The sequence below is a fragment of the Exophiala bonariae genome (genome assembly GCF_035927105.1).
Source record: "Exophiala bonariae strain CCFEE 5792 chromosome Unknown scaffold_4, whole genome shotgun sequence".
Taxonomy (NCBI): Eukaryota; Fungi; Ascomycota; class Eurotiomycetes; order Chaetothyriales; family Herpotrichiellaceae; genus Exophiala; species Exophiala bonariae.
In genome coordinates, this window is record NW_027042479.1 from 1,154,351 (window position 1) to 1,175,686 (window position 21,336).

Here is a 21,336-nt window from a genome sequence, read left to right on the forward strand (position 1 = left end):
GACACTAGTGAAGGCCGTGATAATTACCATTAGCTAGAGTGAAGACCGGAATGTGCTGGGCTTTAATAGCAGCTTCACTAGTTAGCTGAGCTTGGAGAGGGTTTTTCACGTGCCACATGGTCTGTAACTTGGACTCGGGCAACTGGTTGCCCACTGCCCACTGCCCACTGCCTGCGGTGTCCACTGTCCCTGTGCCTACTGGAGGCCGCCCGGGCCCCTGACCGCCTAAGACCTCTAATTTGCAACTACCGGTAGTGGGGGTTCATGGAGGACTGTTGGCATGACGCCATTCTTCCTAGAGCCTCCATTGATGTGGACTCATATCTGACGAAGGAAGAGGGATAGATCTGAGAGAAGTTTCACTATTGGAAGATGATCTTTGTACGCGCATGCTTAGCTCTTATAAGACCTCGTCGCGTGGAAAACATATCCAGGAGAGCCCGAGCGGGACGTGACAAGAACACAAAGAAGTTGAACATTACTTAACTGAGGGACCTACCAAGGTACCTAGGTAGGCAATCATGGAGGTTATTTAAGCGCGCTGAGCCCAAACCATTTGACACCGGGACGTGCTAGCAACTTAGGTTCTCCCAGGCGTCACAACACCTTTATCGGCAACCTACGAGGTACTTAGCCTTTAGGTACATAGGTAGTTAGTTAGTTAGAGTCACCACCGACTGGGTGGGTGAGGGGCTGCAACCCCGCCAATCGGAGCCAGGTTCTCCAATTACCAATCCAAAATCACCTTTTGTATCTCATCCTTGCCTTCCAAGAATGTCGCAGTCTGTTCCAGATCTACGGAGTAGTCTTTCATCTTTCATTTTCAGCCAGGGTCCCGTTTGTCTTCAGTCCATAGCCTACGCAAGTTCCAATTCGAAATACCAGCGTTGATGGCCCCTTCGTTTGAGGAACCCCTCACCGAGGCTTTAGAAGCCCCGCTAAAGTCCAAACCTGAACTTGTCGCACCTGAACCAGGTCGGTAGCCTCTCTACACAATCCTTTGAGAATAACAATTGACTGACATTCTCCAAAGAGCATTGTCCTGGTCCCGAATCAGATCAAGCAGGACAAGGCGATGCATGCGCTGGGTGTCCAAATCAAGCAATATGTGCTTCGGCACCAAAAGGTCCAGACCCAGACATCCCCCTCATAACCGAAAGACTGGCTGGGATTAAACATAAGATACTGGTGTTATCGGGGAAAGGAGGGGTGGGGAAATCAACGTTCTCGTCTTTGCTGTCGCATGCATTTGCGGCGAACCCAGATTCTACTGTCGGGATAATGGACACCGATATTTGTGGCCCATCAATACCCAAGATGATGGGCGTGGAAAACGAGACGATCCATGTGAGCAACGCAGGCTGGAGTCCTGTCTGGGTCACCGACAACCTGGGAGTCATGAGTGTCCAATTTATGCTACCCAATCGAGACGACGCAGTCATTTGGCGCGGGCCTAAGAAGAATGGCTTGATAAAACAATTTTTAAAAGATGTGGAATGGGGGGACTTGGACTACTTGATTGTGGACACACCACCAGGAACGTCAGACGAGCACCTCTCTGTCAACTCATTTTTGAAAGAGTCGGGCGTAGATGGTGCAGTGGTGGTTACGACACCCCAAGAAGTATCGTTACTGGATGTGAGGAAGGAAATTGACTTCTGCCGAAAGGCAGGCATTCGGGTCCTGGGTCTGGTTGAGAACATGTCCGGCTTCGTCTGTCCCAAGTGCACTCATGAGTCTCAGATATTTCGAGCCACGACCGGAGGTGGGAAAAAGCTGTGCGATGACATGGGTATTCCATTCTTGGGAGCAGTCCCTTTGGACCCTCGAATCGGCATGGCATGCGACTTTGGTGAAAGTTTCATGGATTCTTATCCAGACAGTCCGGCTTGCAAAGCATTGCGCCAAGTGGTCCGGTCGGTTGGGAAACTGGTGGGTGAAAACCCGGACGACGTTCTCCCTGATGGTCCTATATGAAGATATGCGCTTACCACGCTCGAACCCCCATGGACATTGATAATGCTTGTGGGCGCAAGTCTCGGTGGCGGACAGGCGATTCTTTGACAGACGTTTGACGGCGATATGCGTTTCAACGATGCTTCTTGGTATAAGAATTATTGCTGGCCCATTGCTCGGTCGAGAATGAAAGAGACATGCTCACCAAGAGAGCACTGTATCACATTCTTGCACTTGGCAAATGCAAGGCGGCTAATACTGTCAGTCAGTGGCGACGACGAGTACTCGGACTCGTGTGCGCCCGAGTCATGCCGAACTCGTAAGGAATTCTATACTCTTCCCGGCGTCTGATCAGAGAAGACGGAGGCCAATCGACAACAGTCAGAGGGCCATATATGACAGGGAGATGTGAAGCATTTCGATGCCGTGGGCGGGTAGTACAGGGGGGAGGAGAGCCTTGAGGGAGGAAGTCTGATCGTGGATCATGGCACTAGCCGTATCTAGGATAGCTCCATAGTCTAGTCCAGATAAGGCCGATGATGCCAAGTCCTAACGATCCGAAACCCTGCAGCCTGCAACTCCTGGATTTGTTTCACGTTTCAAAGGCGTCCCCTATTCACTCACTTTTCCTCAAATTTTGACCAGAAGAGTCCATCGACACATCCACATGTGCTTCAGAAGTCCTCTCTGACAACGGCCGCCAGCCAGTCGCCTGGCCCGCGTGGCTGCAAGCCACATCGACTCCATGCAAGCCTTTCCTCGGCATCGACTGGCCTTTCCACATGAGCCCATGGTTTTTGTGGAGAGCTCTGGATTTGAGACTCAGATTTTTCGTTTGCTCCAGCCTCTGGGTCTATCCTACCGAGGGGTCTTGGGTCATCATCCTGAGACGTGCATATGGATATGGCCGAATGTGCTTTAGCTATATTGGCAATGAAGCCGCGTACTTGCCTCCCGTACCCCGTGCTATTCATACTTCCTCGCTCCTTCTGTGCATCCTTCTCTTAAACGTTTGCTTTCGGTCCATATTTTCTTCGTTCAGGTTGTATTCTTCATCCTGGTTGTTTTGCTTGAGGCTGGTCTCATTCCCTTTTTACCACCATCTTTTCCTTTCCGGAGACTGAGGGCAGGCCCTTGACTGTTTCGCATCGTTCCTTTACAAGAACTTCACCACCTCAAGCTACAAGACCAACATTCTCCATCGCTCCTTTGATAGCAGATTTCCAAAAATCGCCAGACGATCTTTACCGGCAAAATGGTGCCTCGCATTCAGATATTGCTACTTACATTCTTCCTTATCGCTATTGTTTTTGCATCACCCATCAAGCACAACAAGAAACGCTCTTTTAAAATTCCCGTAAAACGAAACCCAGCCTACAAACCCAATGGAAAGGCTGCATACAAGCGAGCCTTGTACAAGTTCGGTCTCGGCGACATCAGCTTTGTACCCGACGGCGAAGTAGCGACGAGGATCCGGGCATCGAGCAACACCTCGATCAACGCCGCCGACAACGAGGATGGGGCGACGACCGCCTCTCCGACCCAAAACGATGCCCAGTTCCTCTCACCCGTCGAAGTCGGTGGTCAGACCCTGATAATGAACTTCGACAGTGGTTCATCCGATACGTATGACGAAGCCCCCTCTGTACCTCTTGAGAGACCCCCTCGTGCGCATGTCCACTGACGTTGTGACTCTAGATGGGTTTTCAATACCAACCTTCCAGCAGCCTCTCAAAGGGGTCACACCATCTACGACCCCACCAAGTCCACGACATTCCAAACCCTCCAAGGCACATTCAATATCACCTACGGAGACTCATCATTCGCCAACGGCCCAGTCGGCCTCGAGAGAATCGACATCGGCGGTGCGACCGTTGACGCCCAAGCCATTGGCCTACCAAACGTAGTATCCGATTCCTTCGTGACCGACTCAGCCTCCAACGGGCTCGTGGGCCTCGCGTTCTCGCGCCTCAACACGATTCGTCCGAACCAACAGAAGACCTTCTTCGACAACATCATGGCCGACCTGACCCTCCCAGTCTTCACCGCGCAACTCATCTCCGGCGGCCTGGGGTCATACGAGTTCGGTAACATTGACACCAACGCCTTCAAGGGCGACCTGACCACCGTCGCCGTCGACAGCTCACGGGGCTTCTGGGAGGTCAGCTCCGCGGCCGCCAAGGTCGGAGGCCAGACCACCAACATCCCCAATGGCAAGGCCATCGTCGACACGGGCACCTCACTCATGCTCGTTGGTGACGAGATGCTCGTCGCATACTGGAGCACCGTCGAGGGCGCCCAGCTGAGCGAGCAGGCCGGAGGTATCATCTTCCCCTGCAACACCGCTCTGCCTGACCTGCAGGTCGCCGTCGGAGACACCTACTTCGCTACCGTGAGTGGCGACGGCATGAACTTTGCGGAGGTCGGCACCGACAGGACGACTGGAACGGACTGTAAGTCTCTCCCTCCTCCTTGCTTCATAGTCCCATCCTCTTCCCTTCATCTACTAACTGCCCTCCGCACAAACAGTCTGTTTCGGCGGTCTACAATCCAGCCAAGGCCTCCCCTTCGCCATCTACGGCGACGTCTTCTTCAAGTCACAATTCGTCGTCTTCGACGGCTCCGGGCCCGCCATCGGCATTGCCGAGCATTCGTGAGTCTGTAGGATCCCTCATCAGGTCTGCTTCGGAGCACCGGAGTCGAAAGTCCGAGGCCATGGTTTTCTGTATCATTCGACCTGATAATACATTCACTCTTAACTTGAGTGGGAAAGTCGTTGCTTTGCATTTGCCATGGCCGGTCGGAGGACGAAGCCTGCATTACATACCCTGGGCACTGCGGTCGCATAGCGAGGAGTTGGGAGATGGGTTTTGGCTGTGTCGATCTGGTTGATGACTGACGTCCCGTCTACACCAGACCGACACATGGACTCTTGCATTGTTTTTGGTTTACTGTTTTTCTCTCTCTGGCTCCCCCCCTCTTTGGTGAAATAACCATCATCGTGCATGGCTCGCTCGGAAAGACAAAACATTATCATGACTGAAACGTATGGGGTATTGGAATATCCGATGGTCCCCACTTTAGATACGAACCAATGAATCGAAGACATGGACATGAGTTCATGATCCATAAAAAGTAAAGCCATTGTCCGTCCTTGATGGCATTACCGCTCTTGTGTGCCAAAAAGCTTTGTCTAGCCTGGATTGCACACTTCTAAATAAGAACTATATACTAAGTTAACCGTGTTCATGCCATGCTTAAGCAGGAGAGTCTGGTCATGATCGATAGAACGCCTGCAATGTGAAAGTTGTGATGCCTGATAGCAACACCGAAAACGCCCAATGCTTTAAAGTCAAGTTGTGGATTTGAACCAGGCCGATTATCCCCTTAGGCTCCCCATGCCTTTCATTTCATGACACCATTCAAGCTCGTGATTGTTGACGTTGCAAGCAATGTCCAAATGCTTCTTTTGGGCACCCAATAGGACCAAGAAAATGCCAGATGCAGACCAATGTTGATTCCACCAAAAATTCGAACGAAAAGACAATCAAGAATATAAACTCCCTCTCAATGGGACCTCGAGCACTTTGTCTGAGAAACAACAATGTCCGATGCCTCTATTGAGATCCTCTGAATCAGAGTCTCTGGTATTGACGACATCACGGATGCCCAATGCTCCCGTCTTACTACCCATTGGGACTGCGCCCCAGCTGAGAGGACGCGTAACAGCTTCATCTCGCTCAGCTTGCGTGTAGCCCGGTAGATGGCAAGCGGCACTTAAAGCCATCGAATTGCTTCCTATCAAAGGCATGCCGAATGGCAATTTCCGCATGGATATTCCGAGGAGGAACATCAGAAGGAAAAACCCTAAGAACAGGAGGAACAACATGGCCAGTGGACTGTAGGCAACGGTGGTGATCTCATCCTGCATCGGTACAAGACCGTCGCGTGGGATGATCGTGATGTTTGCAAGAAACACACTCTGAGATACCAGCCAATGCATCAGACCGGATCCAATCAGGAGTGGAATGCCGTACTTGTAGGGAAGATTCAAGAAATATGTGCATTTCTGTTCGCCTTTGGGATCGCTGACACGCAGGTATTTCCGCCCACGACCGGTCGTTACGCTGAAAGTCATCAACTCGCGCGAGAGGAACATGATGGTGAATAAGCTGTTGTAACAGACGTAGAGGAAAGAGAACAGGGCTTGTGGCGCATTGGCGATGAGCGTACTAACAGCAATGGAGGTATTGCCATACCCTGGAAGCTTCCATCCCATCACAAGATTTTGAGGTTTGACCTGTCCGAGTCCAACAGCCCATGCATTTGCGATTGTTTTATCACCTTTGAAACTGTCAATTCCAAGGGCGAGGCATACACTTGTGCCAGCGCCGGCAACCGCAAACACTGTCAACAGAAAACTCCATTGTTTCCAAGTTGCGGCCTCATAGAAGCGGTGTTGTTCTGGCTCGTAACGCATAGAGGATGCGCTATAACCCAGTCTGTCAGAGGCAACGACGCTGGCATGGCTGGACAGGCTCATGTTCTCGCTCGTGCGATCAGGATTACGAATAAAGGAGTCGACAGCATCGCCCACGGTGACGAGAGGTGCCTCGCCAAGTCGAAACGCAACGTAAGCTATACCAAGGACTTTAAGGATGTTGAAACCCAAAACAACAGCCATGAGAATGAGAGAGAAATGCAAATGGCATTCTGACTCGACGTTTTCTGATAGACAGTGATCGACCTCGAAGCCTCCAGTGGACCACTGTTCAGACATATTCTCTAGTTTCGAGATCATTTTGCCACAAGGGATAAAACCGAACTCATTGGGACAACAGGCGCCGGTCTGGTTGGCAAGATCTGGACTATCACAAATCCATGCGAATGCATTATAAGCGGCTGTGATTTTTTCGGGAAATTCGTTGATTGTGACATTCAGGAGTGAGCCCTGGTCCGTCGGCGGGTTCTTAACAACAACGAGAACATTTCGACGGTCTTCAACAAAATCTTTTGCGTACAGACCAATACAATCGGCATTGGATAATCTTTCAAATCCACCAGCTCGTGACTGGATGTCGGTTATATTGCGTTCAGCATCATCCGGAAACTGCTGTCTATCGTACTCCGCTCCATTGACAAAGTCTTCGTCGATGTAGAGAACGTTGTAATTGTTCGTGGCCAGCGCCGAATAGAACACGGAATTATAGCTTCTCATGTCAGCACAAGTCCGGAAACGGAGTATTAGTGGGAGCAAATACACTAGGTGGAGTGGTATTGACGAAATTCCAAGGATCCACCACAGAAGCACTTTTTTCTTTTTCAGAGAGCTCAGGTTTCTGACACTTGGAATACCAATGTCGAGCCATTTCCGCTTCGCGTGTGCTCTGTCGACCTCACTCCTGCTTGGCGATGACAGCAGTTGCATGCAGTAATTTGAGCTGGCGAGCAGGACTGTCGCAACAATATTGAGACCCAGATGAACCCAGGTGTCCTTGGTTTCGGTTGCCTTACAACTACCCCAATAAACCATGTAGACACCCTCCATCATGTTATGGCCTCCAGCCACAATGGCGACTGTCATGACCACATTTGCGACGAGCACGAATGTTGCACAGAACAAGGCGATTTTGGAACTGGCTTGCCAACCACTTCCAAACCATCTTTTGTTCTTCGGAGGTCTATCCAGAGATGAAAGGTAGGGAGTAGGAGTAGGAGTGGTCGCTAGAGGATCGGGCGTGTATGCAGTCGCACTGTTGAGGTCTGGACTGAAATAGCTGCCAGTGTGCTGACTTGAAAGAGGGCCTCTGCCAGTGCTGGGCAGCGGAGTGAGTTGCAAGTCGTCCCTTGAAGTTAAGCCCTGATACGACTGTTTGAACGGGGGCCAGTGAGGAATATTTCTCCTGCGATGTACAAAGTCAGTCAGATTGAGAATGTTGCCTGTGGCACCGGAAGGGGAGGGGTGGTGCTGCGCTTACCTTTTCGCACCTGATTCCATGGTTGCTTTCCGTTCACCACATGGAAGCACAGAATCACGCAGGAACGACCAAGCAGAATGGAATGCAAAGATCGATGGAAAGAAGTACAGTAGAAATGACGAGTAAACAAACCTTACCTCTGAGTAGGTAATCACGAATGGGACGATGTCAATGAGTCCAAAAGGGACCCTTTGGTTAGTATACGTCGAGTCCTGTACGGATAGTATCTCAAGCTCATCAATATTACGGTCCGTTGATCTAGGCTTGTTCTGCCACCAGTGACTTGCGGAGGAGAGGCTTGCTAGGGTAAAAGCCATTTGGCTTTGGTGGTGGGTGTTCTAACGTCTCCCAAGATAGAACTACCAGGGGTGGATTTGGTAAGCACGGGTGGTGCATCGCCATGATCAACAAACATGTTTTAAGTGAGCCAGAGTCCGATTCACCCCACTTCAACTCTAGCTGGGCCGCTGGGCGTCCATCAGTTGCTTTATCAAGCTTAGACTGGGCTGGAGTTGCCGAAACAGCATGTCTTTGCGTTGGCACTTTACCATTCGGGCTGGCTGAAAGCTATCTAAAGGCTTGATATTGGTCTTCGAGGGCAGCTCCGATATACGAATAACAATATCCCTGGGTCCATGGCCCATGGTACAATATACTACACTACACTCTACCCGAGCTCTGGGCACGGACGGTGAAGATCACGGCCACACTCTTTCGAGGGGCGGAGTCTGATCGATGTCTTCAGCGGGCATTTACCGGCTATAGACATTGATTTAGAGAGTAATCAGTCTCAGCCTTCTCCTTCAGGAGATGAATTTGTCTCAGTCACCAATCAAAATTCTGGAGGTAACTGTGTCTGAGGGTGCTACTTTCATTTCCAGCAATTTAGTCATGGTAAATACTGACCCTGGTGAGAAGGAATATTTTATCATAATTGGCGTCGTGTTTAAGTGAAATGACTATCCCAGTGTCTGGACAGTGGAGGCTCGCAGTGCTTGTCGGCCTCCGAAACTGCTTTCAGGGAAGCCTAAATGGAGTGGCCGGGGGTTTCGGAGTCTGAACGTCCAACTTGAACTCCAAGCCCTTGCTTGAGCTGAGCTGTTCAGGTGCTTAGCGCGCCCGAGGGCCCTCACCAATTACGAGTACGCGTCACTGCGTCAGTAGTCGTCCGTGGAAAACACTTTTACTGCAGTGACCGCAGGGTCACAATTCTATCACTGTTTGATGATACGCAGAAACCATTTTCTCTATCATGCTGATTTCTCCTTTTCGACCTCTCTAGTGATGAGATCTCGGAGTCCTCCTAGCCCTTCATGGCTTGACACCTTCAACACCTTTCTCTCTTGGCTGTCGAGGCCAACAAATTGTTCTGGTAGCACAGTGTTGAAGTCGAACTCTTTCTCTTCCTGTAAAGCCAACTCTACTGCTCCAGCGAACTTCGCAGGATGTGCTGTTGACAGTGAGACAATTGGGACATCAGCTCTATCCGTGCCTGCGATTTCACGCAAACTCGCTGCCACTCCGATGGCCGAATGAGGATCCAGAACATATTTGCTCTTGGCGATCAGCTTGCCTTGATAGCTTCCTTTTATCGTCTCCAAGGTCTCGGCGTTGCTGACGCGGTGCGTACTGAAAATGTGTCTCGCCTTGTTCAGAATTTCCGGCTCCACGGTAAATGATCCCGTCTGCTTCAACGACTGGAACAAGTCGTTCAGCTTCCCACCCGCGGCTCGAACTGAAGATTCAAGTCCATCTGATGGATTGCTTTCCAACTCATATTCAAGCGTCAAGTGCCACAGAAGGCGTTCGAAGTTCGAAGACACAAGGATGTCCATTGCAGGACTGTATGTCTCTTTAACACCGTCTTCGTGAGCTTGAGCTCCATCCTCCTTGAGTCCCGCGTGTGCTTCACTGGCAGGTGTTTCCTTTTTAGAGTAAGACCCAGTCTTCCAGAATCGGTGTAAAATGTCGTTTTCATTCGTCGCGATGACCAGCTTTGCAACCGGCAGACCCATCCTCTTTGCGTAATATCCCGCCAATATATCACCAAAGTTACCCGTGGGGACCACAAATTTGACCTGCTGAAGGTCTGGTCTTTGCTTGAGGAGTTGAAAATAGGCATAGAAGTAGTATGTGATCTGGGCCAAGATACGAGCCCAATTGATGGAGTTCACCGCCGCCAAATGGTGGATTTTGTTCATTTCTGGGTCCGCGAACAGTGCTTTCACATAGTCCTGACAGTCATCAAACGTCCCCTGGACCGAGATGCAGTGTACATTGGGGTCCAGAACTGTCGTCATCTGTGCCTCTTGCACGGGCGAGACCTTTCCATCGGGGAATGTGATGAAGATACTCACATCCTTCTTGCCTCGAAGACCGTAGATTGCTGCAGATCCTGTATCTCCAGAAGTTGCTCCGATGACTGTCAAATGGTGTCTCGGCTGGCCCTGCTCAAGCTTCTGGTTTTTTCGGACCAAGAAAAACTCAAACAGATTTCCCAGAAATTGAAGAGCAACATCTTTGAAGGCGAACGTCGGCCCATGGAACAACTCTAACAGATGGAGGTCTTTCTTCTCGTCCAGGGTCACCAAAGGGACAGTGTCGGGGTGTCTGAAAGTCGAATAACTCTGATCGACGATGGAACGAAGTTCATCGTTCGATATTTCGTGGTCGTCCACATATAGCCTGATAACCTGATATGCAAGCTCTGCGAACGACAGATCTTTCCACTCTTGATATTTGGAGCGGACATCTGGTACTTCATGAGGGTGGAACAATCCGCCGTCGGATGCCAACCCTTTCAGGACAACCTCTTCGAAACTGAAAAATTCCTGTAGACTCGAATCATGGTAGCGAGTGCTAGAGTATTTTGAGTTGTTGTGTACCATTTCGTCTCTGGTTGGGAAGGAAGGTCCTGAGATCGTCCTTTCAAGTCTCAAGAAACGAATCACAATTAGTCCCTATCACTAGTTGCTCTTTTCAGCGTGAACTCGAGTCTGACTGTCGAAGAAAAGGCGTCTAGAGATATAGCTCCCGATTTCACAGAATGTCATAGCTTAATACAAAATTCGAGTCACGGCTCCCGCCATGTTTGATGCCAAGAGTCACCGGGCTAGTCCATAAATGGGTTAGAGACTGAGCCTTGAAGAGGGTTCCTCACGCCTTGTTGCATTTCTTCCTCTACAGATGTTCCAGTCTGAGAATTCTAAGACCACACGTATCTAGCTGGTGAAAGTGCCGTATAACCCGGTCTGCCTAATTGGAGCATGTGAACCCTCGAGGGCAGTTTCATGAACAAGAATTCCCGTCGGATATGGAAGACTACCAGGGCAGGGCAAAGAACAAAAACCAGCAGTGAGACCGTTACAAATACTGAACTAGCATGCCGTGAATACACCAGTGTCACCTAGGTATCTTCACAAGACGGCCTGGAGTACATAGGTACTCATCAGGGAATGTTGAATGTAGCATCAAACAATGGACTCGTCTTCAGGATCTCAAATGCCTTCATTGGTTTTCCACAACTACAATCTTGTTATGTAGCGTACGCTCGTGTCAATCTCAATGACTCGGAGCACATGCTCAGAAATTGGTATTTGCCGAGTCGCCGCCACGCGCCAACAGTGAATGACGAGTATCATCGGCTTTCGATGGAGGTAAAGTAGCTGCCTTCAAGTGAATGCAAGGCCCGGCTAATGCCTTCGAAAACGCCAAGACTCCAGCAAACTTTGTGCCCCAATGCGCACTAGCGTGTTTTCAAAGATTTTTTTCCTCCATCTATAAATTCATCTTCTGCGCCCTGATCTCTCTTCTTTTTTTTCTTCATAAGACACATACTTGTACGCATCCCACCCCCTACATTTTGGCCCGTCAAACAATGAATACTGACTCCCTCTGCAGCAAAGAATCTCTTTTTAGTAAACGTCCTTCTCTGAGTTGCTTACAGCAGCCACAGAACCTTACCCTGGTTGATGATATGTGCCCCTCGGTACCCTAGAGTGAAGCCTTATGTTACTCTCGACAGCTTTTCCTGCTCCTTCCTTCGGGTCGGGCTCGAAACAGAGAGTGGTGATGATCTTTGACGTGCGCTTGGGGTCTGGCTTCGTGCCGCTCGGCGTGCGAGGTACCGAGGGCCTTTCTGACAGGCCCCAATACTACACTTTTCATGAATCTCTGGACCTTTGGTGGCTGGAATTTGAGAAGAGTTCGATTCTACATGGAATATGGCTGCCACTGAGAGGACACTGCGAGACCGCTGTGAATTGAGACGAAAACTCTTGATGGGTTTCCTGCCTGCACTGCCAAACCGTAATTGACAAGCATGACCGGGCTTCATCGAGTCACCGAGCACGAGAATCAAGACAGGGTATCATGTAACGCTTCTGCTTGCTGATGGCCTGAGGAACGAAAATCCCTGCGAGATTAGAGGAGGCGACATGCAAGTGAGGAGTTTTCTCGCTACCGACATCCACTGGCGCAGGGGATACGATCGACAAGGGGAATGAGATCTGCTAAGTAACACTCCGGACAGATGAGGCTGCTCCTCTTCACAGCGTCTTCTCGCAAGAATAATCCTCATCAACAAAGCCCAGCATCTGCAGCACTCCGTTCCGTTTCGATTTCAAAAGCCGCGCCTCCGTGATGCCCTCACCGCTTGCTGTGCCTCAAAAATCTTATGGAGCTGTGGACAATCAATCCGCGCCGGACGCTGACCTGTGAGCTGAACATGTCATCTGCGACTTGATTCCTCGAGACCGGGAGTCCTTGCTGCTGCTGCTGCTGCTGCTACTGCTGCTACACTCGTCTCACATCACCTACTTTGTATTTTATTTACCTCAATAATTCTATCTTCAGACGCGCAGGACACCACCTTGAGCAACCCGGACCAAGCACATTGATAGGTTACAATACTACCTGTCGTTAGGAGAATGGTGTAAGTGTAGATAAGTGTCATTGGACAGTGGAAATCTTGCATGAATATCATTTGAACGAGTGACCACTAAAAGGGCCATCTCAGAACTGGATCTCTGCCTGTGCAGCCTTGGTTTCAGTTTTCCCCTCCTCTCCCATGACTTGATTTTTGGGGCGTCCCTTCCTGTCAACCCGCTCATCTCTAGGATCAAAGCCACCATTCCCCCAAAGCGCCCACTCTGGTGTCTCCGCACAGTAGTCTTCAGGACCAAAGTCCGCACCACTGTCTAACAGTTTGAAGAACTTATTGTAGTCGATGATCGTGTTCCATTTGCCATTGATGTGGAAGCGTTTGCTGGCGAGCAGAACACAGCAACTGTGCGCATGCTCGGCTCCAATTCCATATTCTAGGCCACGTTTTGCAAGCGCCTTGTCCAAGGCCTCGACAAAAGTCACGACCTCTTCGTAGAACGGGATGTTCTGCATTGTCAGAGAAGAGGCCGGGCCCGTGAAAGTGGCGCCCTTGATCTCAATAAAGCACGGGAGGCCTTTGGCAACAAGATCGGCATAACCTTCGACCTCGTCCTCGACATTGAAGCCCTTGACCAATGTGAGACGGAAGACAGTTCGCTGTACAAACCTTTTTTCCCGAAGAATGTCAAGACAGGTCTGAAACCGTTCCCAGAAGTCTCGGTGTAGTGGTCTGTCAATCTTGCGCAGACTGTCCCGATTGCTAGCATCGATACTCACATATAGCTGCGTGACCCGCTGGAGTTCCTGTAGCTGCTGTGGATGCTGAGCATTGCATACGAGAAAGCTCGAAATGTGTTCACTGTGAAGGAGACCCACGAATTCGTTGATGCGAGGATAGAAAATCGGCTCACCTACAAGACTCAAGGCGCAGTGCCGAATGCGCATGGCCTCCTCAAACCGGTCACTTCGCACGCCTGGTACGCCTCGCATCATCTTGATTTTCTTGTAGTGACCTTCCTTTGCGCCATCAAAAATCATCTGAGGATCATCAACTTCCCACCTCCATGTTGTGGAAACAGGATTAGTCCCGTGCCGCCAACAGAAAACACATTTGTTGCTGCATGATAGAGACGGGGTTGTTTCCATGCACAAGTGGGAGGCTATGCCATAAAACGAGTTCTTGTAACATGAACCACGCCCGCGAAGCGCAGACTTCGTCCACCGGCAGATTTTGACGCCAGAATGCGACCCAACGATCGTGTAGCCTTGTTTAGTCAATGCAGCGTATGTGGGCGACTCTTTCGGCACCATGGCTTTTAACGGGGCAGTTCCAGCGGGCTTAGATGATGAATATGTCGTAAAGTCAACTGCCAGTGGTAGACCACCCGCGCCGCCAACATCTTCCAAGTCAGTTGCCTTTGCAAGCTTGCGTCTTTTATTCCGACCGGAGTCAGGAAAGTCAACTTCTGGATCATCCTCGAAGACTTCCTCTTCATCTTCGCTCTCAATGGCGTCACCACTACCAGGAACACCTTCACCAAGGGAGCCAGTGGAGATCAAGTCCTCCAAAACACTGGTGATACCATTGACCCAGTCCCCCAAGGCTTGGTTGACATTGCTCTTCACGTCTCCCAGGCCAACGGGATATGCCCTCTTCCTACCTGTCAATTTGGCCATCCAACGATCCACCTCCAGTGCTTGTGTGCAGAAACCCTTCTCTTCACTTGGCCATCCTTCTTTGTCCCCGATTCCAAACACACTGTATCCTGCTAGGACCGAGAGGGAGGCAGTATCGATCCGGAAGTCATTGTGAGTCTCGTTGAGGTGCTCAAGGAAAGTGGTTAGAATCGTGTCAATGTCGTAAGAGGGAATCAAGAGTAGGTACAAAAAGCGAGTACCTGGGCGCGGTGTTGAAATCTTGGGTCCCGATATGAAGTAATCATCTAAGTCAACATATGAAAGATCATGGGTCTCTGGCTTGAGAACAACATCGGTCTCAGTCGAAAACCTTTCGAGTCTCTCTGCCACGGCCATGGAGAGCTGTTCGGTGGTTCCAGTCAGAGAGGAGAAGAATATCAATGGTTGGATGGAGAGAGGGTCTGATTGTGATGTGGCATCCTTTCCGGTTCCTGCTGCAACGGGCTTCCGTCCAGCGACGACTCGTGCTGCAGAGCGAGGCTTGCCTTTCTGTGGCAGGTTGGGTTGTGAACTCTTGCCTTGTCGAGCGGTAGCATTTGAGCTCAAGGGAGGAATGGTGTCGATTTCAGTCTGGGGAAGCCAATTGGCCTTCTCGACTGCAGGGGAGGATGTCTGTGGTGTGATTCTGACGGTTAGGCTGCGGCGGACAAGAACCACGAGCAGCGCGACCAGGGTGAGTGCCGTTGCGACGATGCGATGGTCATGCCAGACGGTCAAGACTTGGTCCAACCAATCTGCAAGAATGACCGGCATCGCTCCGCCCTCGCCTAGATCCATGCTGTCTGTTTTCGTGCGTCTGCAGGAACAATCTGATCTGACTCCTTGAGATTGTCGACATTTACAAATCTTCTAGTACGACGGTCAAGTGGGGAAATTTCGATTGTGCGGAGTAAAGTACGTCAAGCGCATTTTCTCGCAGGTGACGAATCTTGTTGACGGTTCCTTCATCTATAGACCTGCAGCGATTATCAATGCCGATTTCAAATCAATATGCTGGTTTATGCTATGGTTCTATCTATGAGCGTATCAAGTCGTTGATCAAATGGCCTCTCGGGGTATATTTGCGAGAAGCTTGCCTCCCAATGTGATATGATAACCTCCAAAACACCGTGGCTGAATGGCTACTGGGAGTTGGGATCCTCAGAATGCCTTATGCAAATGCCTTGACCAGTGAATCACACATGATGGTGATACCTCGTCTCCCTGCTTCCAGTACCCCATCCATGCCAATAAATGGATGGGGCACACCTTGTATAACATGCAAATCCGCTTCAACCCCATTGTCCCTCAATTTTCTGACATAGTTTTCACCATCGCTTCTCAGGACATCTAATTCGGCCACAATGATGACGGCGGGCGGAAGGGACGCAAACAATTCGTCCGAGGCGAGAAGGGGAGACGCCTCCCTATGTGAACAGTCCACCTTGTCGGGCAAATAATGATCACGGTACCACAACATCTTCCTCGAAGGCAAACCTGCGGTGAATTCCAAATCCTTCCATGTTGGATTTGTTGTTGGTGTCGCAGTGTTATCCGTGATTGGTACGGCAAGGACCTGTGAACGAATTGTCACACCCGGCTGAGGGTTCAGCACCACTTTCTGTGCTATCACGGCAGCGATGTTAGAACCTGCCGACGCACCACTGAACGCAATTCTGTCGAGATCCAGGTTGAGAATTTCAGCTCCATCCGACGTGGCCCATAGAAATGACTCCCAGGAATCGTGGATCGCAGCGGGCCAAGCATGTTCTGGCGCAAGTCTGTGGGTGCACTCAGATCAGAAGTCTGCTCAAGCTCAATGTGAAAGGGAGATGCTTTTAGGACCAGTGGTAGAGAGGGACCGGACTCAAACAACGGGGTAGAAATGCAGCTAACCTGTAGTCAGTTGTCATCACAACAGCATTTGCACGAATACACATGTTGGTGCAGATGGTATTCTCGGAAGTGATGTCCCCGCATACCCAACCTCCGCCATGATGGTAGACAACGAGTGGCCAACCTCCTGGCCTAGGCGGGGTTCCTGGTGGGGTGAAAGTTCGAATCCTGATATCAGGTCCAAAGGTTTGGCGTCGCCGGATGGTGAATTCTTGGGTTTTTCCAACGGGGAGGGGTTTGCTGTAGCAAACGACACCTCCACTTCTAGCAGCTGAGAGTGATAACTGATGGACGCGAGGGTTGTTTATGAGATACTTGTTGTAGAAGTCGACATATTCTTTGTGGAGTCTGTCCTTTACACTAGAATGCAGTGGCCATAGCTGGGCGACCATGTTGACACCAAGAAATTCGGGTCTGGTGTCATGAGGTCGAGGAGGAAGGCCAGAAGAGTCATTGAAAGCTGAGGAGGAAGTTGTCGATGTTCATATACAGTGGCGGAGAGAGTTTCACTGTTCCACAGCTACCGATGGAAGAGGCGTGGGAGCTTGATTTGAGGTGCAGTGATGGGTCAACCCGACGGCTGTCAGGCGAGCAGGGTTTCGGTTGACTTTAGCCTCGACTAGGCTTTTGCATCGTACAGGGATCACACGTTGCGGGCTCTGTATCTCTCGACATCTTTTGAAGGGTCTGACTATGTGTGGAGGCCGTCAAATCAGAAGCAAGTGGCGCTCATCTCCGGAACGGGATTTTTTCATTGGTGACTGGTGACTTGGGAGAAACGCAATATCAAGGTCCAGGTCAGAAAGCTGTGATCAATGCACGTCCTCCCGAACAAGGACGCCATCCCCGTGCGATGCATAAAACCGCGTGAAGCCCTGGGCAGGAGCACACACTGCGTCACGCTATGACTGCTACCACCGTGGCTAACCGTTTACTCCATAGTCAGTTGGTAGAGACTTGGTAGAAACAAAAGTGGCCCGCTAGATAGCAGCTCCGAATCGAGTCAAGTGACCGGCAGACTCGACCAGAAGAGGCTACTAGTATTAGGTACCTACGAGGCACTGTAGGACAAGTACCTGGTACTCGAGAGCGAGCCAATGCCGACCAGATTCACAGGAATATCACCCATGCTCGAGTTTTGCCGAGCCTGTAATGGTGTCAAGCGAGGTGCTTTGCTGGCCAGCTGGTTAATGTTGGTTCAATCGGAGAATAAACCACTCCAGTGGCATCGACCAGGGACACCACTCCACCGTGGGAGAGATGTGCAAGACGCAGTGTTATTGGGAATGGAATGCCCCCACCATGGGACAAGCGAGGTCGAGACGGGCAAATACACAAATCCGATGGGTCGGATGGGTCGAATGTGCCCAACGACTAGAAGAGTCGGTCTTGCCGTATCTCAAATCGAATGCTCCTTCAGTGGAAGAATAGCCATGAAGCACGAAATAAAATACATACTTGGGTACTGTAGATATCCGTCTGAAGCACAAGATGGTTGACACGAAGTATTGCTGCCCATTGACGACCGATGTGTCACCTTTCAGGTTCGTGCACCAGGAGCCACTGGTATGCAAACTCAAAGAACCGACTCCTTGACGCTTGAAGAGCAAAGTTTGGGTCCTCATCGACCTACCAAGCCACCGGGTCGAGGACTCGATGTCGGTGAACCTTGAACTTGAACCTGAACCTGAGAAGTCTCGGCAACAAACTTGTTAGGCTTCAACTACAACTAAGTAACTACACCTGCGGGCACTTTACGTTGACACTGCCCACAATGCCCAGTTAAAGATGAAACCCCCCTCGCTCCCCTCCATCCCCCAGGGCCATCCAGACGACAGCCCGAGGGGCCTATCTTGCCCCCAACGAACTAGCCCCAGGCATGGATGCGTCCACGACGATCTCCCAACTACCAAGTCACTCTTGATCTAATGCTACTCCATACCGAAACGGTGACTCGTACAGGTCGTATTGAAGGTTTGCTTTAGCAAGGGCTGCAGTCAACATGGCTGACCATCCGTGATTCTTTCCCTGATTTTTCACAACCGGTGCCAGCCTGTCGGTGCCTGTAACCTCACACTCGGAACCGGGGCTTCGCTCTCATTATTCGTTCAAGCGAGCCACGAGGCGAGAGGGCCTGAACAACAGACCAAGATCACGGCAGAGGAAACAAAGCCGTTTGGGACTTTGAGCAGAGCAGCTCAACTGGAGCACTGTCTGAATCTCATCCACACTTTCATTTTTCTTGAAAGACTCTATAACCTGAGTGTCATAGTCGGCGATTTCTAACAGAGCAGCAATAATGGCATTACTGATTGCCGTCCCTACGGATTAGTGGGGGACTGGGCCGTGGCGTCCAAAGATTGTTTCAGGCTGTCGGATCATGGATCGTACTAATCCCATCCGCCACGATTCCTATTTCGACTGATTCACGACTGTTCTAAGTTTACTGGTCTGGCTTGTCTTCCAATGGAAAGTTTGACGTCGGTGTGATTGTTCGGAAATCGTCGATGGGACTGAACGTCACCTTCTTTTTGACAGCATGAACCACCTTGCCGATCCCATTTTCCAATGCGTGAAAAACACCCGAACTTGCAGAACTTTGGGAGCCGCTGTCATCGCTAGGGCTGAAACTACCGTGGCTGGTACTGCTCGTCAGGTTATCCGCACTTTCCCTCTCTTCTCGAAGAACGACAGCTCGACCTTCGTACAGGTTCATATCGGCCCCAATTCCAGAAACCGCGAGTGTTTTTGGCAATGCATCGACACCCACTTTCACGTCCGTGCTTGAGAGTTCTTCGCCCACTGTCTGGGTGTCGGAAGTCGGTGAAGAATTGATCTCTTCTCGGATGCTCCTGCCGCGCAGACGACGGGATTTTGCGCTGCTAGCCTCACTAGCACTAGGGGAAGGCCTTCCGCCAGAATCCTTAACATCTGATAAACTTTCCTTTTCTTCCTCATCAATGACATCTAGTGGATATCGTTTCGTCAATAAGTTGCTATTGATATCTGACACTTCTGATCCTCCAGAAGAAAGTGCTTGTGTCCTGGCCCGGTCAATTTCCGCGTCTCGGCCTTGTACCGGCGCTTCCGCAGCTGGAAGATATCGACTTGAACCCTCAGCAGTGCCTCTCGTGAAATCCCTTGGTCCCAATGAGCGTGGGGACGAGGATTTGAAATCATCAAAAGCCGTACCATCCGTCAGAGGTGTGGAAGCACTAGAGCTAATCTTTTGATATGCCACATCTTGTGGGCCGTCACACTCTCCTGAGTCTGACGTCGTGGCTGAATAGGAATAATCTGGTGTCAATTGATAGTCAAAATCATGAGCAGTGGTGGTGCCGGGTCTTCGTTTTGGGATCTTCTGGATATCTTGTGCCTCGATTTCAGGTATCGTGTCTTTCATGCCCCCAGTTACAGTTTTTGCACTGGGACGAGTGTCCATGATTGTGCCTTCGACATACTCGTATTGAACATCGCCATCCGACACCATCTGATGTGGGACGCCTTCCCGAACAACATTTCGCAATCGTTGTGGTCGAGCATGGGCTGGGTCACTCGTCGACGTAGACAATCGTTTTGAGGAGCGCAGTGGGACTGAAGGAGTACGCACATTGCTGAATGTTGGCGAGGCTGATTCAGGGATAGTTACCTCCCGCGCTCGATTCGCCCCTTCCATATATTCACTGCTGGAAGAAGGCTGGTTTATAAAGAGGTCTGAAAGGGTGTCATCCATATTCTGGACCTTCAAAGACCCCTCTCGCCGTTCCTTGATTGGTTGTTGAAGAAATGAACTTGGTGAACCTTCGCCTCTCTCCAGCCGCCGCCGCACGAGAAAGTCTTGCACGGGCTGTCCAGTGTTCAGTCTTATTCCAGGGGTATCGGCAAAGTCCGGTGATTGACTGCTGTCTGGAGATTGCTGCGCAGACCCAGAAGAACCTTGGCTTCTCCAGGAAGTCCCAGACCCCGATGAACTCGCCACAGATGCATTGGCACAACCTTCTATGCTTCTCAGTTGTTCCACATCATCCAGATCTGAATGTTTTCCTTGGCCATTAGTACTTTCTGCTCTGTGCGATGGTCCAATGACTACATCTCGAGTGGGATTAGCTGGTCCCGGAGACGAGTTCGTTGGAGATTGGCGTTTAGGCACATGAAGAGGGTCTGCCGTTATGGTAGAATGGCTGTACTGAAAAGGCAGTACTGTTGAATATTTGGACATTTCGACGTGATCGTATCACCGTGATGCTTCCACAGGACACGGCATAGCCAATGTTGGTCAACTAATATCTTCGACTGACGACGTGATGAGCAGTAGAGTCGGCTGGGAGTTGCCATGTTCGGATGGTGTCCAATGGCCACGGACACTGTTTCCAGGAGGCAGCAGGGATCATTGCAATTCCTGTGCCGCACATCGAGTGAAAACGTCACGACCCAAGATTTACCAGCCTCGATCAGATCACCCTAGGTCGATATCTCTTGCCCCTGGAGACTAAAAGTGATCCTTGTTCTCGACCTGTGCAATGTCGGATATTTCTGTTCCAGCATTATGCCTGCTTAGTCTTTACTTGAATTCCTACTCGGTAGTCACGGCAAAGTTCAACTCTGACGTCAGTATCGTGGCCTCCGTCTCGCCTGAACCGTCAATGCGGAACAATCTCAGATCACTTCACCGCCATCCACCAGAGTTGGGATGCGGCGGCTCGCTGTGATCAGAAAGGGGCCACTAGGACAAGATATAGTAGTACTTCAATTTTGAGCTCCAGTACATTCCTACCCCTGTGGGGAGCATCCACTGGGACATTTCGTAATCAGTGAGGGAGATCACGTACGAATCAACCACCTTTCCACCACCTTTGCGAGCTCGAGATTCCTGGTTCGGACGAATATATATAGGGAGTTATCGACTGCCTTGGCTAGCTCTAGTAGAGGTCTCTGACTAGTACCT

The 21,336-nt window shown here is 50.5% G+C and overlaps 7 protein-coding genes across 7 annotated transcripts; 2 read left to right on the forward strand and 5 right to left on the reverse strand.

Annotated features, from left to right (window-relative positions):
• Positions 1–890: 890 nt before the first annotated feature.
• On the forward strand, positions 891–1,977 carry NBP35 (cytosolic Fe-S cluster assembly factor nbp35; the record flags this gene model as incomplete). Its single annotated transcript, XM_064853528.1, has 2 exons — positions 891–975; positions 1,034–1,977. The coding sequence occupies 2 exons, from the start codon at positions 891–893 to the stop codon at positions 1,975–1,977; spliced, it is 1,029 nt and encodes a 342-aa protein (XP_064709927.1).
• A 1,234-nt stretch (positions 1,978–3,211) lies between these two features.
• LTR84_009991 (uncharacterized protein) lies at positions 3,212–4,613 on the forward strand (the record flags this gene model as incomplete). The annotated part of the gene is made up of 3 exons (XM_064853529.1): positions 3,212–3,582; positions 3,655–4,409; positions 4,486–4,613. The coding sequence occupies 3 exons, from the start codon at positions 3,212–3,214 to the stop codon at positions 4,611–4,613; spliced, it is 1,254 nt and encodes a 417-aa protein (XP_064709928.1).
• An 890-nt stretch (positions 4,614–5,503) lies between these two features.
• Positions 5,504–7,954, reverse strand: LTR84_009992 (uncharacterized protein; the record flags this gene model as incomplete). Its single annotated transcript, XM_064853530.1, has 3 exons — positions 5,504–7,166; positions 7,218–7,859; positions 7,935–7,954. 3 exons carry the CDS (start codon positions 7,952–7,954, stop codon positions 5,504–5,506), a joined length of 2,325 nt encoding a protein of 774 aa, XP_064709929.1.
• A 1,230-nt stretch (positions 7,955–9,184) lies between these two features.
• Positions 9,185–10,822, reverse strand: LTR84_009993 (uncharacterized protein; the record flags this gene model as incomplete). Its single annotated transcript, XM_064853531.1, has 1 exon — positions 9,185–10,822. The coding sequence occupies one exon, from the start codon at positions 10,820–10,822 to the stop codon at positions 9,185–9,187; it is 1,638 nt and encodes a 545-aa protein (XP_064709930.1).
• Positions 10,823–12,947: 2,125 nt separating this feature from the next.
• Positions 12,948–15,293, reverse strand: LTR84_009994 (uncharacterized protein; the record flags this gene model as incomplete). Its single annotated transcript, XM_064853532.1, has 1 exon — positions 12,948–15,293. The coding sequence occupies one exon, from the start codon at positions 15,291–15,293 to the stop codon at positions 12,948–12,950; it is 2,346 nt and encodes a 781-aa protein (XP_064709931.1).
• A 373-nt stretch (positions 15,294–15,666) lies between these two features.
• Positions 15,667–16,783, reverse strand: LTR84_009995 (uncharacterized protein; the record flags this gene model as incomplete). The annotated part of the gene is made up of 2 exons (XM_064853533.1): positions 15,667–16,276; positions 16,392–16,783. The coding sequence occupies 2 exons, from the start codon at positions 16,781–16,783 to the stop codon at positions 15,667–15,669; spliced, it is 1,002 nt and encodes a 333-aa protein (XP_064709932.1).
• Positions 16,784–18,834: 2,051 nt separating this feature from the next.
• On the reverse strand, positions 18,835–20,610 carry LTR84_009996 (uncharacterized protein; the record flags this gene model as incomplete). Its single annotated transcript, XM_064853534.1, has 1 exon — positions 18,835–20,610. One exon carries the CDS (start codon positions 20,608–20,610, stop codon positions 18,835–18,837), a length of 1,776 nt encoding a protein of 591 aa, XP_064709933.1.
• Positions 20,611–21,336: the final 726 nt, after the last annotated feature.